This window comes from Siphateles boraxobius, unplaced genomic scaffold (assembly GCF_051911475.1).
Source record: "Siphateles boraxobius isolate OS27281-9 unplaced genomic scaffold, OSU_SipBor_1 49, whole genome shotgun sequence".
In the NCBI taxonomy this organism is placed as follows: Eukaryota; Metazoa; Chordata; class Actinopteri; order Cypriniformes; family Leuciscidae; genus Siphateles; species Siphateles boraxobius.
Genome location: NW_027509130.1, coordinates 6,973,672 through 6,993,774, shown reverse-complemented (window position 1 = coordinate 6,993,774; position 20,103 = coordinate 6,973,672). Strand labels below are relative to the sequence as shown.

Here is a 20,103-nt window from a genome sequence, read left to right as displayed (position 1 = left end):
GGCATGCATAATATGTGATACAGAGATTGACAATGTACTGTGTGTATTTGGTTTAACTTCAAACTACTTTATTTGAATAAATGTTTTATAATGCACAAAAATAAACAATTATTAACTATTACAGAGGAATGATTAAAATAAGAAATATAAGGTGCCATTAATGTTTACAGTAATTTACACAGTGAAGTGCAACAGAATGTGAAAATAAACTTTAAATAAAATACTACACAGATAATACACAATATATACTTTGAAATTCCATATAAGTTTACCTTGGATCAGGCATAGTTAAAACTATGGATGTGCTCTGTACTCCTTTTTGCTGCTTTCATTATAACTTTAGATTTTTTTTAATACATTATGTTCTTTAAAAATATGATGTCAAATTTGCGCATGCGTTTTAAAGACTCGTGACGTCACCGCGTAACGCGCATGCGTGGTAACACATACGTGACGTACAAACGTGACGTGAATACGTGACGACACCGCGCTACAGTCTGCAGCGAGGAGTACTTGGCTCCAGTCGCGCCGAGGCCTGGATTTACGACGAGCCTAGCGTACTTGCAGACATGCCTACTTGTATTTTTTCCCTCCTTTCCACACTTCACTCTCCAGTCCAGTCGGGGGCGGTAAGACACATACTTTTGTTTACCAGCCACCATTTAACCTCAGAGGAAGAAGATTCGTTTTCAGCATGATCTCTGCTGTTATGTGGTCGTAGCTTAATACAAACTGCTAGAAAGATAAAAACATTTTTGAATAAGGTCAGTAAATGCCTGTAATATTCCCATCCTCATACACGTGACAAACATTTTTAAGCAAGCAGGAATATCTGGAGGAGTATCAACTGAGCTGAGATCTGCTGCTGTGAAGATGGTGTTTGTTAAAGAGGAGAGTGAGGAGGACATGAGTGAACCAGAACCCTGCAGAATAAAACACGAGGAACAAGGAGGTTGGTGTCTATTCTTCATGTTCATAGTTTTGACTGTTGTGGTAGGCCTACATTAAGTCTTAAAGTCCTAAATGTACAAACAAGTCCTAAATTGCCATTAAATATCTTTAATCCATGTGTCAATTGGTCTTAAATGCAACTGAACTGGCGCAGCGATAATTCTTTATTTTCACAAGTTGCTTTTTGGAGTCTCTGAACTGTTGAACTTGAACTACGTTAGCGTAATCTATTTGGGCAGGCAAAGGTTTACCTGGTTTACAGAAGTCTTCCTGCAGTTTTCTATCGCGTTATTTTACTGACAAATGTCGCGAGCGCATTGTGGATTGAACTCGAGAGCACACGGATTTCCTTTGTTTTCGCACAAAACGGGAAGCGCACTCTCCAATAACAGTTGTCTCTCATGAACTGCCTCTCCTCTCGCTCAAATATTGGCCCTCATTTATCAAAAGTGCGTACACCAAATTTCCAGCGTACACCCAAAACCACGGTGACTTTGATATTTATCAATATGGACGTTGGCGTATGGCACGCTCAAATCCTACGCCAGGTCAGGAGGTGGTGTACATGTACGCACGTTTTGAGTTAGTGCGGAAATGCGCAGAAAAACAATTCCTAACACCACAAAAAGCACTGACAAACTAAAAGATATGAGGAGCTCTTTTCCAAAACGCGATAAACGCCATTTTTAAAAATAAATTTGTATTTTATTTCTATTAATAAACTAGTGTTGTGTCTGCAAAGATGAAATTGATGATCACCATCTCCGTAGTGAACGCGCCTATAGAGAGAGTAGCCTATTTCTTTTCGTTTAGGGCTGGGCGATATATCGCACAATATTGTTATGCGCATCTCGTCAGTAAAGCCGGTGATTAGTAGTAAATCACTTTCACCTGCTTTCAGATGCAGCGGCATTTACTACAAAGAGCCGAAGTTAACTGACAAGCTGAGCCATATCGCGGACGTATTGCCAGCGATAATTAATGCGATATGGTTCAGCTTGTCAGTTAACTACGGCTCTTTGTACACAGCAAAAACTCCAGTGTTAAATTAACACTCCTGGGAGTGTATATGAGTCCACTCAAGAGTGTTGAAGTTAATGAGACAATTAAGTGATTAATTGAGTGATGATTGAGCATTATTGAAGACACCTGAAGAATCACTGAAGGAGAAAATCTAAAATTGTAAGCCGCCGTTATGGCGATCATTGGTTGCTTTAGTTGGGCTCTTGACCCTTATATTATTAACTTTCGTTTTTGTTTGGCTGATGTATCTGAGTTATAACTGCCAGATGAACAAAGAAAAAGTGATCTGGTGGTGTTGGTTATATTATGACAATCATCATTTGAACTTTATGAATTTGATTTATGTTGTTGGTTACAGCATAACTGTGATTCTGAATAAATATCCAGAATTTTAGCTATAATATAAAGGATTTCTTAAAAGTTGTTTCTAAAAAAAAAAAATCTTTCTTATAGGCACTCATGGACTTAAAGATTCAGTCTATGCATCTCAACAATGGTGACAAACAGAATATTCAATTAGGAAAAGTAAATTACATAGAAAATTCAGATCATAATTTATTCATATCGCAATGCATGATGGGAGCCATTAATGAGTTGTGATTGGTGGCAGCCACTGCAACATGCTTTATTGTCACCATTGTTGAGATTCACAGGCTGATTATTTATGTCAGTGTTTTTATATAAATTTATTTGAAAGTGTTTTGATTAGAACAATGTTTATTAAATATTTTGGATTGTAAGAAAACTACCTATACTCATAAATGCTGTAGAATCAAAAAGTTGTTGCCAACAAGTTAAACCAAACTATCTCAATAAGATTCATTTTTCAGATCACAGCATGATGATGCCAGAACACAACCAACACTATCAGATCACACTTTTTTTATGTTCATTTGACTGTTATAAATAAATAACAGCAGACAAACAAGTTGAAGGTGAGTGTATAAAGGTTAAGAACCCAACTAAAGCAAACACTTATCGCCATAACGGTTGCTTACAACTTGTGATTTTCTCCTTCAGTGATTCTGCTTGTTAACATCAGGTGTCTTCAATAATGCTCAATGATCACTAAATTAATCACTTAATTATCTCATTAACTTTAACACTCTTGAGTGTTAATTTAACACTGCACTGTAAAAAATTGCTGTAAAAAAACAGCCAAATTTTACAGTAAAATGCTGTTTTCCATTTAAACAGCAATATACCGTAGAAAAAATGCATTCGGGGTGATATTTCTTGTTTTCGAGAAAGTAGCCTACATGAATATACTGTGAATTAACAGCGCTCAAAGTCGACACTCAGAGGCTGTGTTCCAAATCATATCCTACACCCTCATTCACTATTCCCTACATTAGTTCACTAATATAGTCCAATTGACTGAGTGAATAATTCAGTTAATTTTCTAAGTTAATTGAGACCCCGATGAAAACCTGCTGTTAACAATCAGAATCACTGAAGGAAAGAGGAGCAAGAAGAACAGAAAAAAAGATTAAAGATACAAGACATTAAATCTTAGCAAAAGATCTCAGCAGAGGAGGATTAAACAGCTCCACAAACAGCAATACCAGCTTCACTTATTACTAACCAGACTGACTTTATTTCTGTCAGACTTCTACAGAAGTTCTTATTAAAAGGTGACAGAGGTTTAGACGTCATTTTATTTTCATTTGATGTTACCATGATGGTGATCAGTGATTGCTTTAGTGGCTCTTGACCCTTGACTATTGAACATTACATTTTCTTTGGCTGCTTTAGCTGTGTCTTTAAAATGCATTTGCTATGGCACAAAGCTGAAGACGACAGGATGACAATGGCTGGTTGTTAATAGTCACTATCATCATATAAGGACCTGATTCACTGATCTCATTTTCTGCCTAAAGTTGTTAAATGGTTGCCGTTTCATAGTTTTGATTTAGTTGTCATTGTGATATACAGATTGAGATCTATCGGGGATTTGATGTCCAGAAAATATTAATGATTTTAAAAAGGTTATACTTAGGGCTGCAACTAACGATTATTTTGATAATCGATTAATCGGACAATTATTTTTTCGATTAATAATCGGATAGAAATTAAATTAGATTTTTTTTTTATTATAACTAAATAAAACCGTAAATCAGGGTATTTATGTGTAAAAGTGTACTTTAAAAAGTGCAAAAGCCACACATTGAGTTTTACTAATATCAATATTTGCATTGTTTTTAATGATAATTGCTGATGGCAAGTTGACAAACATGATTATTGTTAAAAAAATGATATCCAACATATTATGTTTTAACACAATTTTTGTTAAAACAAATTTACACAGACATGTTGTTCAGATGTGAATATCTGAACTAAAAACAAACTAAAAACATCTAAAATATATAATTCATTTAATTTTTATTTAAAATTAATTATATATAAGGAATATAAGGATAAAGAATATAATATATATTATATATATAATATATAAAAGAATATAATATAAGGATAAATTGATTAAATAAATATAGAAAGACTGAAAATTGTGTGAATGTAGAGCCGCAGTAGATCGCGTTTGAAAAACAATTAAAACTTAGTAGACAAATGCTATAAAAAGAGAACGGAATGGAGGTAACGTTACCCAGCAAGCTAACAGGCTTGAGTAAAGGACAGGAGAAATTATGCATTAGTGCACAAGCATTCGCTGAAAACCACTGAGTACAGTGACTAAAAAACAATATTTTACTGCTGCTGTTATTAACTGCCTTTGTATTTAATGCTTCACTTTGTAAAAAACGTTTTAATTTAACCTATTTCTGCGGTAGCGCTATTTTAATCCATCACTTACGTTGCGAGCGAACTGATTGCACAACCTGATGCTCGAGACAAAATACAGACATCCCGGAAGTCCCGGGAGTGCAAAATACAGACATCCCGGAAGTCCCGGGAGTCTCCCGCATATTGATTGCGGCTCCCTGATGCCCGCGAATTAGTTCAAACTCCCGAAATCTAGAGCGCGCAAGCAAAAGCGCGCATGCGAGACAGAAGAGACTGCTCCAAACCGTGTAGCGCGCGCTCGGCAGAGCGCCTGAGGGAGAGAGACCTTGCGTGTGTGTGCGTACCAGTAAACGCTCCCCGTGACGTAAGCAGACCAACTAATCGATAATGACATTCGTTGACAATGATTTTCATAATCGATTATAATATTTATTATATTGCAATAGTTGTTGCAGCCCTAGTTATACTCAGAACATTTTGAACTTCTTGATCAGCTAGACACACACAGGCATCAATAATCGGTGTATGGATCTCAACAATGGTGACAATCATAAGTTTTATGCTGCAATACATGTTGGGTACCAAAAAAAAGCCATGAGTCCCAACATGCATTGCACCATGAATAAATTATGAAGCTGAATTGTCTGGTTATTTTGCTTTAATTTTTACTTTTTGCTTTTATTTTTGCTTTTGGTTTTGTGTTGACTTTTAGTTGCGTATTTTGAGATGTTCAAATTTAATGTTATCTTTTTTGTTAATTGTCACCATTGCTGAGATTCATTGGCTGATTCTTGATGTTAGTGTGTGTCGAAGTAAAGCCATAGTTCAAATTTTTTTAGTGAATGATGAGTTTAAAATTCCTTCAGAACTGATTACGCAGTACTCCTTGATCTTTTGTTGTAGTTTCACAGTCTAGTAATATAATCTACATATTATTGGTAAGGAATAGACACAGGCTGAGACCGGTGATCCAAACATTATATAATGACATCATGATCATCAACACCTGATCTCATTTTTGTTGGCTTTGTTTTCGCCACAACAAATGTGTCTTAAAAATACACACTTAAAGCAGGCAAAAATAAGCTAATGTTAAAATTAGGTGTCAAGAGCCCAACTAAAGCAAACACTGATCTTCATAATGGTAACGTCAAATGAAACAAAACAACATCTAAACCTCTGTTAATACTCAAAATGAATTAATGTGGACGTATGAAAAAATAAAGTCAATCTGGTTAGTAATAAGTGAAGCTAATGCTATTTTTTGGAGTTGTTTAATCCTCCTCTGCTGAGATCTTCAGAGATTTAATGTGTTCTGTGGCTGAATTCAGTTTTAGTTCTTGTGTTGCGCTTTTTTATCTTCTTGTTGTTCCTCTGTCCTTCAGTGATTCTGCTTGTTAACATCAGGTGTTCATCACTAATACTCAATCATCAGTTGATTAATCACTGAATTATATAATTAACTTTAACACTGCTTCAGTGTTCCTCCAACACTCTGTAGTGTGGACACACAAGTGTTCATTTAAAACTGAAGATTTTGCAGTGGGGTTGAAAGGGTTAAATGTGTCAGATAAAAAAAAACAGAGTGAAGCGTATTTTAACGGTAATCAACTGTAAATTAATTTACGGTATAAAACTGTAGAAAAACAGCAATTTACTGGCAATCACAGCTGCCAGTAGATTACCGTAAAATCAAGGAAAAACAGTAATATTCTGTAAAATGTAACAGTCAGATGTATTAAACAAAAGAAGTTCATTTCACTGAAATATTAGTAAAAGTTCATAGAAAAAAGTTATGCAAAGTCAATAACTGATAAGGAAAGTAAATATGAAACTGAAGTGTTTTATGTGTTTTGCACAAGATGATATAGGAGAGATCTTTTAGTTCAATTTAGTTTTGTGGGTCACCATTGTGCTGGAGAGTAGAGCCTTTGGTTCAGTCAGAGATGAGCAGAGAAACACTGATGTTATGCTGCCTGTTGCTTTATTTAAAAGCAGTAACTGTGTAGTTGCTGATGTAGTGACAATCTCCTTGCTATGTTCTTTAACACATACATGTGTGCTATTGTTCGCTATACGAACTGCAAAGACTTTAGTTAAAATGTTTTTAATTAATTCACTATTACATATTAGGTGTTTGCAGTTTTATATAAATAGTAGGGCTGTCAATCGATTAAATTTTTTAATCTAATTAATTACATACTCTGTAATTAATTAATCTAATCGCATACACAATCTTACAATGTTTACATGGTACAATTTCTGGTAAGCTAGTTTTTATTATTATTGCTTGACACAAATTTCACGATTTCAATTTAATTTAATTATTGTGATTTGATGCAATATTGACTGATTTGGATAAATATTTGGTACACAAGATAGGCATTCATTTTTCTCAAGAAAAAAAAAATCTCACCCAATGCTGTAAAAATACAGAGATATTACCATATCAGCTGGTAGTATTTAAGGTTAAACATATCTCAAATTAAATATAATGCGTGTTTATTACAAATAACAACTTTGATATAAGTAAAAATATAATACATACGTAATATAGTAGTAGGCTACATACATTTTGAAAAATACTCTCTATAGCTCTTTTTTTATAGCCAACTATAACATGCTATATGGTCATGAAATGGCTTTCCTGAGGTAACTTAGGGCTAAATGTTATGTGACATAATTGTTCTCCAGCTGTTTTATTGACCTCTTTTCGCGGTTGAAAAACACTGATTGATCGAGGAATATACATTTCGGTAAGTTTTAGGCTGCCCTACTGTATCTTTCAACATTGGTCATTCGTGTTTATTTACTATTAGCTAGAGATGATCGGTTCACGTGCCGCTATAGGTATCTGTCATGTCACATTTACAAGCGCCAAAACGGTATTGTTTGATTTTCGTAATAAAATTAACAGAATCTGAGAGCTGAGATTTTTTTAATATCATAAGTAACGTGCTCTGTCTTGTCTGTTTCCGTATCCTCTCTTTGGTGCGCGATTTTTCTGTGCGTGAGAAAATGGTTGTGTGACGTGAGAGCGCGTGAAAAGTTACAACACACACACACACACACAAGCGCGCTTTCTCTCAGACACACTCATCGTTTGTTATAAGTAAATGTTCCAAACAATGATCCAAGCAGCGCGTTCTTGTCTCCCTCCTTCTTTTTACACGAATGCTGGAACAGCTCCGCAAAGGTCAAAACGGAATGGATTAATCTGCGTTATTTTTTTTAACGCGTTATTTCTTCTAAGATTAATTAATCGAAATTAACGCGTTATTTTGACAGCCCTAATAAATAGATATTCATTTTCAGTCGACTCTAATGAAGGAATTTTACGATACTATAAGTATAAATACTAGTTTTTGAACTTGAACTGTTTAACGGTTTTCCATATTATATGAGTTACCTGCCATGGTATTTTTACGGTAACATACTGTAAAAAAGGAGAGCTGTAAATTAACGGTAAAATGCTGTAAATTAACAGCACACTGCTGGCAACTACAGCTGCCAGTAGATTACCATTATTTTACAGGGCATTTTTTTACAGTGTGGAGTTTGTGCTGTGTAGTAAATGCCGCTCCATCTGAAAGCAGGTGAAGGTGATTTACTACTAATCAAGGAACCGGCTTTACTGACGAGATGCGCATAACAATATCGTGCGATATATCGCCCAGCCCTATTTTCGTTTATAATTGTTTCGTTTAAAGACATTTCAAGCTTTCTTTATAGATATATTTCTCATATCTGTGAGGCATATACTGAGTTTCGTTATTAACTGAGTAAAGTAATTAATCATTACTTTTTTCAAGTTCGGCACGAATTACTATTAGCCTAAATGTGTTACTAAATGATTTGAATGTATTTTTAACATTGTTGTATTTAAGGACTGTATTTGTGTGTTATTTTTAAATTATTTGTTTTATGTGGTGGACAATATTGGAACGTGACATTGGAAATATTTATTTTATTTTTACTATTTAATTTATTTTACTATTTATTTTGTTTGGCTTTTATTTATTTCATGCAGTTGCACTTATTTAATTTATATTAATTTATAGTATTTATATAGTAGTCCCTGATTATATGTTGGATGTTCTCTTCTTGTTGTTTTTGTTGTTGTTTTTTTAGACAAAAAATGGTTGGATTTATAGCGTTTTGAAAAAAAAATACAATTAACTTTGAATTTATCATCAACAATATTGTTGTTTGATTTAATAATAATTTTTCATGATGGTGATGGTCTCGATCTACAGAGAAGTGTCTCCTCTTTGCCGTCTTCCGTGTGTCCATGGTGTAAAATGAGGGTGTGGGGGAAGCGGATACTTGAATATATATGGGCGTGTTATTCTAATGACCATCGTTTTCAGCCGCGGCATTTATCAAGGGCAGGTATGACGTAAACCTGGATTTCAAAGGTACGCACAGCTTCATAAATCAAGCGGTGAGAGGAGTGTAAGCATAATCTTACGCCAACATATACGCCCGTTTCTACGCAAGAATGATAAATGAGGGCCATTGTGTGTATGTGCGCAAAACCGTGTCACTTCTCTCCGTGTCTCTTGTGCGTCTCTCCGTGTTCTCGCACTAGAAATGAATTCTCTTCACTTCTGGATTAAACGTTATTTATGGAAGAAAAGTAATGACAAATGTATTTGAATTAGAAAAAGCATGTTGAATTGCACTAATTGAAAAAAATATGCATTGCATTAAAGGGATAGTTCACCCAAAAATGAAAATTCTGTCAGTAATTAGTCAACCTCATGTTCTTCCAACCCCGTAAGACTTTAGTTCATCTTCGGAACACAAATGAAGATATTTTTGATTAAATCTGAGAGCTGGATCAATCTTCCTTAAGCTTCTATGGGATTGAAACTTGCTGGCCCAGAAAAATTACTGAAGACATTGTTAAAATATTCCAAGTGACTACAGTGGCTCAATTTTAAGTTTATCAAGCGACGTTAAATACTTTTTGTGCGCAAAAAACAAACAAAAATAACGACTTTATTCAACTATTCATTTCCTTCTCTGTGGGCTTGGAGTGAGTTTACATAGTGTAACCGCAGCACTTCTGTGTTGTACGTCACACTTAATCTCACTATTGGCCGATGCTGGTCATGTGTGTGATGCCCATATTGAATTTCAGGCCATAAAAATGCAAGCCCTAAAAATAAATAAAAAATATGCATTTCATTAACCATGTATTATGTATTACCATTTTAATGTATTAAATGCAAGCATGGTTAATGAAATGCATTTTTTTAAATTAGTGCAATTTGACAAGCTTCTTTTGTTTCAAAAACATCTTCATATAAACTAATAACTAATAAACTAAAAAATGCAAACTTGTGAAAATAGTGATATAATCCACTTACCTATAATGTGTTCAGTCTATAAGTGTGTAGTGTTTCTTTACAAAGTGACATCCTCAGCTATTGGCCTAGCTTGAATAATACAGTGTTTTTAATCATTCTTGGGGATCTGTGTGAACATGGGTGTATTCCAGAAAGCACGGTTATCTTCCTGTCAAACATACCCTGACCTCTCGGTTAATTCAACCAAACCTTGCTTACTCGAGGTATGCTGGCTCCAAAATCGTGTCCGGGAGTAATTTCATCCAACTCAAAGTATGTTCAGGGGTTAACACACCAGACATTCTCAACACCGATGAATTCGACGAGTCACCATGGAAACAGACGCCAAAGGCTGATTTATACTTCTGCGTCGGACCTACGCCGGAGCCTCTACGCTATAGACTACGCGTTGGTTTTCATTTATACTTCTGCGTCGTTGTCCGTGTTGACGCGCGATTGGACATACAGAGGGAGCATGTGAAACTCAAGGGAGGGGTTCTAGCAGACCAATCACAGCGCTTGCGTCCGCGTAGAATTGACGCGTTGTTACATTTTTGGAGAGGTGCACGTCAGGGTACGCCGAAGGGTACGTGCGCTACGCACAGCCTACGACGTAGCTACGGCGTGAGTTTGACGCAGAAGTATAAATTGGGCTTTAGAAAAAGCAAGTACTCCTCGCTGCTGACTGTAACGTGACGTCACGTATGTTACGTGTCGCATGCGTCTTATTTGCGTTACACGGTCACGACACGTGTTTTGGCGTCACAAGTCATTAAAACTCATGCGTGTACATGACATAATATTTTGATAAAGTGTAGCCTAAAAGTATTAAAAAACTCTAAAGTAATAATGAAAGCAGCAAAGGTTTCAACAGGAGTACAGTGTATATCCATGGTTTTAACCATGCCTCATCTTAAAATTATATAATTATATGGAATTACAGAGTAGGTGTAATATCTCGATATAATATAATGTGTGGTATTTTTAAGTTTTTCACATTCTTTTGCAATTTACTTTAGTGTATATTGCAAAATTACTGTAAACATTAATGTATTTTATAGGAATACATTATAGCATAAAAACATTTCGTTGCAAAAAATTTAATTAAAAAACGTCTATATGGGAAAAATTCCCATATTTCCTTTCTTTACTTCATGCAGGGCCGGATCTACAGGGGGGCAAGGGGGGGCAGGTTCCCCCCCACTCTAGAGCCTTGCCCCCCCAGCTGCCAACCTAACTTTGATGATCCAAAAACTGTACTTTAAAAAACAACTCGCAAGCTTTCTCAAAACAGTGAAATAAACGATACATTTACCAAAATTGAACAATTTAATTTTTATTAAAGCCCCTCCCCCCTACCCCTCAAATACTTAGTACGTCCCTGATTCAAACGTGCAGAGCGGCGTTCGCTCAGTCTGGCTCTCACACACACACACAGCGAGTCTGCTGTTGGCCCTGCAACCCGACTGGAGAGACTGAGCTGCCCCAGAGCCTCTGAATGTGAAGTGAGTTTCCCCAGGAGTAGTTAAACACACGTTTAACTTAGTTGCATTTTTAATGAATGCAGTGTATGCTAAAGACCATGCCGCATCACCAAAACAGAGAGTCTATTACGTTAGCCAAAATCAGCGGTCAAATCGCTCCCTCGTGATTTGTAAGAGCACTCTTCCCTTTGATTAGCCTATTTTTGATTTTTGTAAAGACATACAGCTTAATAAAAAATATAAATTGTTTGTATCAATAACGTTTACTGGTGGTCGCCGTTACGTTACAACACACAATACAGTGCCAGTTAGGAGATCGATCATTTGATTAGCTAAGCAAATCCAATTCCTCTCAGATATCACAGCAATGAAACCAGGTTACAACTGGGGACATAACAAATACAATTAGGATTATTATATTAAGTAGTCTAAACATAACTGGTGTGTGTGATAAATCTTTCTGATTTTATATTTGTTATATAGGCTATTATTAGCTACATGGACCTACAGTGTAATGTAATAGGCTACTTGTAAGGTAGGGGTGGAACGGTACATGTAGCCTATTCGTATTGGTACGGGCGTCATGGTTCGGTGCACGAATTTACACGTAGAATACACGGTATAAAAATAAATAAAACTCTAAATAGCGATAAAATTCGCTCAATTCGCGTTTGGTCTGAACGCAGCATATTGAACAGACTGCGATGTCAATATTGCAATGCTGAACTGTGTGTGTACGCGCGCGCGAGAGAGGGAGAAGCGCGGGCGCGACCGAACTGTGTGGGAGAGAGAGAGAGAGAGGTGCAGGCGCGATCGAACTGTGTGTGTGTGTTGTGTGTGAGAGAGAGAGAGAGAGAGAGAGAGAGAGAGAGAGGTGCGGGCGCGATCGAACTGTGTGTGTGTGTGTGTGTGTGTGTGTGTGTGAGAGAGAGAGAGAGAGAGAGGGAGACATCGAACCGTGGAAACAAAAACATACTCCGTAAACATATAATTCAAACTGCAAAGTGTTTACATATATTTGTGTACACTCGCAATAAAACACAACATTGTGCTTTTGTCACACTCTCTTGTCAAACTATAACCTACAACTGTCACCCAACCAAAATCTCACACACACACACACACACACACACACACACACACACACACACACACACACACACACACACACACACACACACACACATTGATCTGAAATATGGCAAATTAATTTTATATTCATTCAAACATATCGCAAGGTCTTTGTCTTTTTATTAATTTAATTAATAAAGTAATTAAATTATATAAAACTATTGTCAGTGCACTACAAATAAACTGGTTCTATGCCTTTATTAATAAAACTTATTTAACAAATACAAGGCTTAAGACATTTATAAAAATGCCTTCTGCATTTTTGTTTTGCTTTTCACTCCATTGTACAGAAATCGTACCGAACCGTGATGTCTGAACCGAGGTATGAACCGAACCGTGACTTCTGTGTACCGTTCCACCCCTAATACAAGGATAACCAGAGTGTAGCAATGTTCAGGGAAGAAGGAGGCGGGAACCGGCGAACATACATACTTTATTTAAAATAAAATAAACAAACTAAAATACCGCCAGCAGCCACTCGCGGACGACTGCTGGCTAAAAATAAAACTCAAATACAAAAACCAAAACTCAACTAAAATACAGGCCTGTTCCTCTCTCGATCATCAACGTCGTCGCTCCCCTTTATGCTTCCGCTCCTCCGTAAGAGATGCGAGACCGGTGTGCTCACAGGTGTTGCTCATTATCAATCGCACCTCCGGCCTCGCGCTGTTCTCTCACGTCCCTCGGCCGTCCTGTTCGCCACATACCCCCATCGCCCCTCACAGGCCGGGGGGTACCCACGAGCCTGTGCCCACTCCCCCCCGGCGGCGGCGATCCCTGGGGGGTATGGACCGACAAGCCGAGGGAAACGGAGACGGAAGCATGAGGAGCGACAGATCGAGAGAGGGGGGAGAGAAAAAAAATATTGGTCCAGTTCCCACAACGCGCTGCCATCTGGTCCCCCACCAGCTGGGCGATCTCCTCCGCGGTGCCTGGCGGTGACGCTGGGTAGCCCTCGGTGGACGGCTCGATGCTCCTCCGCCGCCCGGTGGACGGCGACGGCTCCTCGGGTGCCTTGGGCAGACGGTAGGAGTCCCCCGCTCCCTGCCCCTCCCCTTTTCCTGGTGGACAGCAGCAGGCTCCGGCCCACGGCGAGCGGCGGCAACTCCTCCTCTCCCTCCCGGACGGCAGCCGCCCCTCCAACTCCCAGGCGGCCGGCAGTGAGCTCGACCGTCCCACCGGCAACTCACTCCAGCGCACCGGCTCGAGCGTCCATGGCCGCGAGTCCCCCGCTCCCTGCTCCTCCCCTCGTTCGGCGGATGGCAGCGGGCTCCGGCCCAAGGCGAGTGGCGGCGACTCGCGCACCATGCTCGACGGCACCGCGGATTCCCCACAGCGGCGAGGACTCTCTGACAGCGCGTTCCTCCCTCTTCCCGGGTTTCGGCACCAGTGTAGCTATGTTCAGGGAAGAAGGAGGCGGGAACCGGCGAACATACATACTTTATTTAAAATAAAATAAACAAACTAAAATACCGCCAGCAGCCCCTCGCGGACGACTGCTGGCTTACCCAAAATAAACATAACGGCCAGCAGCCCCTCGCGGACGACGGCTGGCTAAAAATAAAACTCAAATACAAAAACCAAAACTCAACTAAAATACAGGCCTGTTCCTCTCTCGATCATCAACGTCGTCGCTCCCCTTTATGCTTCCGCTCCTCCGTGAGAGATGCGAGACCGGTGTGCTCACAGGTGTTGCTCATTATCAATCGCACCACCGGCCTCGCGCTGTTCTCTCACGTCCCTCGGCCGTCCTGTTCGCCACACAGAGGTTTTCACATATTGACTTTTGCAGGCAAGAGTAGTTGAAGAAAGTAGCTGGAGCTTAACCATTAAGGCTAAAAGTCCTTGGACACAATTATTGTACTTTTTTTATATAATTTTTTTTTCATTTTGTTTTTATATTTTCATTTTGCTTGTTATAATTTTACTTTTTAAAAGATGCACGGTTTTGTTTTGTTCGAACACTGCACTGGGCTTATTCCTGTTGTGAATTAAAAACCTTTGTAGTGTGTAAGGGCATGATTTAAAAATAATACTTTGTTTTTGTGTTTGTTTTGTTAAAGCAATTCACATATAGGGATTCCCACCGTCTGCCCCTGCCAAGACCTCTTGCCACCCCTTTGCCCCCCCATGTAAAATTTTCTAGATCCGCCACTGACTTCATGTCTTTATCTGTTGTTTCTTTAAATGCTAATAAATCTTACTAAGAAAAAGGCTGCTTTCTTATATCTCAAACAATTCAAATCTGATTTTTGTTCCCTCCAAGAATGTCACTCAATTGTAGAGGATCTTAATTTCTGGAGGTCACAATGGGGACTGGAGGACACATGAATATCTCATAGTGCGACACATTCAGCAGGTGTATGCATCTAAAAAAATCAGTTTAAAGGGAACGTATTACTTAATGTAAGTGATTTAGGTTTTTAACATCTGTCTTGTTACTGAAATTTCAAATTTTACTTATTTGACTTAATTGAATTATTCTTGTTTGTGTTTATGGTTATGACAAGCAGAAAGAAAAGTAAGCCTTTATTGGTCGTTTAGAGGATAATGTGTCAAAATTATTGACCAAATAAATTCCATGCTTACTTTTGGTGGAGATTTTAATGTGGCTTTAGATGGCAGCATGGACAGATGGCCTCAAACTCCCTGACAATTCTAGTTTACTTGAAAATGTTTATGCAAAGATTCTCTTTGATCAATAGTTGGAGATTGTTGCATCCCTCTCAAAAGATGTTCACATGGAGTAATAACTCTCTCTTCTCCCAGTCTTAAATTGACATGTGTCTTATCTCTAGAGAGTTATGCAATACCTCTACTGACATTTTGCCATCACCATTTTTTGACCACAAGAGTATCTTCATTCATATTTTGTACCCATTTTCATGCCTCTGATAATGTGCATGGATGTTCTTCTTACTGGAAACTTAACAACTCCATTCTCTCCTAGAGATAATCCTAAAGATAATTAACAAAAATTAGAATAAAGCAAGAGGGGAGAATAGTTTCAGCAGCAATTGGGAATTTACTTAGTTCTTCATTAGTACATGTCTTAACTCATCATTAGTTCATAGTAAAGTAATTATTAATTCAGGTATTAGCACATGGTTATTCATGTACTGTTATTGTAAAGTGTTACCAATAAGATCTTTATTTCTTAAGAATTTAATTTCTGTTCCACCTGTAATTTCCTTTTGTAATAATTTGTTTGTTAAGCTTAATTGGGAAAAAAATTGGTCTTTACAGCAGAAATTCTTTCTCCCAAATAAAGTGAAAGAAATTTCCTTTAAGCTCATACACAGGTTCTGCCCTGTTAAGAAATGTAAAAAAAAATAATTCTGACATTGAGCTAACATGCTCTTTTTGTTTGAATTCTGATGAAACAGTGGTTCACTTATTTTGGTCGTGTCACTGCACTCAGAAGCTTTGCAATGATATTGGTGTATTTGTCAAGTGTAAGATTTTTCCAGGCTTCTCAATATTTGGGTATTTTAAATCAGACCCCACAAACGAAAATGGTAAATGGACTGCATTTAGCGCTTTCAACAGACCCATGGCCACCGAAGCGCTTTTACGTATTGCCTCACATTCACCCATTCATTCACACATTCATATAGAAAATAAGAAACAATGAAAATATCCTTTATTAATTGAATTTTTTTTCTGAGAAAATTTTCCATTCACAAATGCAATTTAAAACTATAAACCTGTATTTAAACAAATGGAAAATTATTTTAATGTGATTTCAGTATCTACTAATAAGAAAGCTATAAGGACTTTATTGATGCCATTGATCTCTTCATGTGAAAATTTTTATGTGATGTAATGGCCCTCTCTCATTTCTTTTCTCATTTTATTTAATTTTATTTCTCCTTTTTCCTTTTCTTTTTTGCTGTTGTCTCCTTTATTATTGTTGTGTTTGATTTTATATGATGTATATTTACTCTTTTGTAAATTCCTGTTTTCTGCAATCATTTTTTTTAAAATTATGTTAAGCTTGTGTATATTTTCAGTTAAAGCTGTTAAGTTCTAAAGCAATCTCATGTAGGGTTTTTCCTTTGTGTTTTATATAATGCCCACTAGACTAGGTGTCTTAGGCATGTTGTCCTTGATTGCTTTTCCCTGAAAAGAAATACGTCGTTGAAAACAGAAGGTAAAGTGACGCACATTCCTTGCGTTTTACCCTGAAATGAGAGTTCAGTGTCTTACATTCATGATTTTATCTCTCATTGACCCGCCATTCATTTTTTATTTCTTTTTATTTGGCCCGTCTGAGCTGCGGATATATCCGCAATCCAGGTATCACCATCGAATGCGAATGGACACAGGCCGGGAAACAGCAATCGAACCGTGTCGGTGGAAAAGGTGTAGCGTGTGACTGTAGTTGATAGTTTTGTCGTCAGCCGGAGGCGGCCGCGTCGTAATTCTCTATGCAGGAAAAACCCTGGTCAAAATAAAACGCTGTATAGGCTTCACTGTATGGATTAAATATAAATTGATTAATGTTAAAAGTGATTCAGTCAAAAGCAGCAAGTAGTTTTTTTTTCTTCTTATTAACATTAAAGAAACTTATGGCAACAGTTTATGAGGTTGCTGTCCCCTTAAGAATGAATGCGCGGATATAGTTACACATCTGATTTTCTTTTGTTTTCATTCGCGTAGGACATAACCGACTCGGTTTACATTAAATACTCCACAGTCCACACGATGTGCATTTTGACATAATTGTGTGTAGCTGTGAAACTGAACTGATATTGAGGTCGAGAGGCGGCATCTGTGCGCATACCCTCGGCTCTGTGTCCGTCAGCGCGAGCACCGCATTTGAGTCCTTGTTCACGATGTGATTAACATCAATAACCTTAAGTATCTCTAAGTAGTACTGTGAAGTTTAACAAGTGTAACACTTTAGAAAATCAATTTTCGAATTTTGTGAATCGATGCAAATCGGTAGAAGATAGAATCGTGATATATATATGAATCGATTTTTTTTTCCTACACCCCTACTAATTTCCTTTTATTTTCCAACTGTACCATTTCAATTTCATAATTGTTATGTTTTCATTTTAGGCCTGGTGAAAGTGAAAGAGGAAGGACCAGATCTAAATGAAATGGAGGAGAAACATCAGCATCAGAAAACTCATGATGTCAACGCTGGAGAAAAGCCATTGAGTTCCTCCAAAACTGAAAACAGTTGCTCACAAAGCATTCAAATAAAAGAAGTCAAAAAGCCTTTCACCTGTTCTCAGTGTGGAAATACTTACAAACAGAAAAGAAGCTTCAAAACTCACATGTTAATTCATGCTGGAATAAAGCCTTTCACCTGCTCTCTGTGTGGAAAGCGTTTTACACAGAAAGGAACACTTAATACTCATTTCTTAATTCACTCTCCAGAAAAGCCTTTCTCATGTCCTCAGTGTGGAAATACTTTCACAAGTAAACAAAACCTTAAGACTCACATGTTAATTCATGCTGGAATAAAGCTTTTCACCTGCTCCCAGTGTGGAAAGAGTTTTACAAGGAAAGCACACCTTGATGATCATTTGTTAATTCACATTTCAGAAAAGCCTTTCACTTGCCCTCAGTGTGGAAAGACTTACAAACAGCAAAGAAGCCTCAAGAGTCACATGTTAATTCATGTTGCAGGAAAAAATCCTTTCACATGTTCTCAGTGTGGTAATACTTTCACAAGTAAACAAAACCTTAAGGCTCACATGTTAATTCATGCTGGAATAAAGCCTTTCACCTGCTCTCTGTGTGGAAAGAGTTTTACACAGAAAGGAACACTTAATAGTCATTTCTTAATTCACTCTCCAGAAAATCCTTTCACATGTCCTCAGTGTGGAACTACTTTCACAACTAAACACAACCTTAAGACTCACATGTTAATTCATGCTGGAATAAAGCCTTTCACCTGCTCTGTGTGTGGAAAGAGTTTTACAAGGAAAGGAGCCCTTGGTGGTCATTTGTTAGCTCACACTTCAGAAAAGCCTTTCACATGTCCTCAGTGTGGAAAGAATTTCACACGTAAAGAAAACCTTAAGACTCACATGTTAATTCATACTGATATAAAGCCTTTCATCTGCTCTCTGTGTGGAAAGAGTTTTACACAGAAAGGAGGCCTTAATGGTCATTTGTTAGCTCACACTTCAGAAAAGCCTTTCACTTGCTCTCAGTGTGGAAACTCTTACAGACATAAAGCTAGCCTTAAGAATCACATGTTAATTCATACTTGAAAAAGACCTTTAACTGCTCTCATCATGGAAACACTTTCACACATAAAGGAATCCTTAAGAATGTGAGAGCATTTCACCTGCTCTCAATGTGGAAAGACGCGAAATCGCACTGAAGTAATCCCTTACACATGTGTTAGGATATGTTTGCATCTCCTTTTCTGTCTATCTAATAATTTCTTGTACACCCTGTTTAATTATACGCTCGTAAGATGTGCTAGTTATTATCCATAAGGAGCAACGTTGCATATGGAATAATTATGAATGGATTTTTTTGTCTCTCTATGGACTCTTTCAGCGAAGAAAGAGTCCATAGAGTCCTTTCTTCTTTTCTATATGGACTTATTGTATTTGTTGGTCTTAGCCAACACCCGAGACTTGCTATATAAACTATGGCATGAGCACAATAAAGCTGACTTTGAGTCTGCCCTTGGTCTGTCATTATTGGTCCCCAGATTTGGTGTTTCACTCTGCTCTGCATTGATCATTGCCTTTGTTCTGATATCCAATTTTATCTAATAATTTGCGGTGCTCGTCCGCAATCGTTCCAGATCTGAGGGATCGTGCAAATTGGACAGAGACGGTGTAAGGACAAAAACTGTTGTATTGCCTAGACTCACGAAGACTCACTTGACGTAATATTCGAGATGGAGAATTTTTTTGAATTTGCAATATTTACTTAAAATATTAGCAAAGTATTGTGTCTGTTTTTGACACGCAGGTTTTTATAACCTGCCGTTTTGAGATAAGAAATGGACCGGTAAGGAAGGATGGTCGACCATTGAATAAACTGCAGTTTTAATGAACTGCCACCGGCTTATGTACAGGTAATGAGCATTTCCACTCACAGCTCGTGAAAAAGGAACTTTGTACTTCGCATTCTCCTGTGCGATACCAGACTTAAATGATCCTCAAATAATGAGATGTGCAGAATGCAATGATGTGGATACAAAATCACAACGTAATTGTGCGGGTTGTTTGACGGAGTTATGTCACGTGCCATTCCTGGCTGCCAGAAGCGATCTGGAAAAAGGTCTTCAGTGAGAAGAGAATCTTCAGCACTTAAAAATGGAGGGATATGAAGTTTGCCAAGCAGTTGGGGTGGAGGACCATGTCTTCTCCCTGCTTTTGGTGAGTATTTTGTATTCAACCTTGCATATCCCTAATACAACAGGAACACTCTACTCT

General features: G+C 37.7%; 3 protein-coding genes across 6 annotated transcripts in view; 2 read left to right on the top strand and 1 right to left on the bottom strand.

Moving 5' to 3' along the window:
• Nucleotides 1-20,103, bottom strand: part of LOC143710998 (MIF4G domain-containing protein B) — a 1,123,636-nt gene that overhangs the window by 291,847 nt on the left and 811,686 nt on the right. The gene's annotated exons all lie outside the window — the stretch shown is intronic.
• LOC143710977 (uncharacterized) overlaps nucleotides 1-20,103 on the top strand; it is a 223,226-nt gene that overhangs the window by 163,548 nt on the left and 39,575 nt on the right. The window lies entirely within an intron of this gene.
• LOC143710974 (uncharacterized) lies at nucleotides 590-19,342 on the top strand. Its single transcript, XM_077202252.1, has 3 exons — nucleotides 590-629; nucleotides 820-952; nucleotides 17,753-19,342. Exons 2-3 carry the CDS (start codon nucleotides 874-876, stop codon nucleotides 18,916-18,918), a joined length of 1,245 nt encoding a protein of 414 aa, XP_077058367.1. The 5' UTR covers nucleotides 590-629; nucleotides 820-873; the 3' UTR covers nucleotides 18,919-19,342.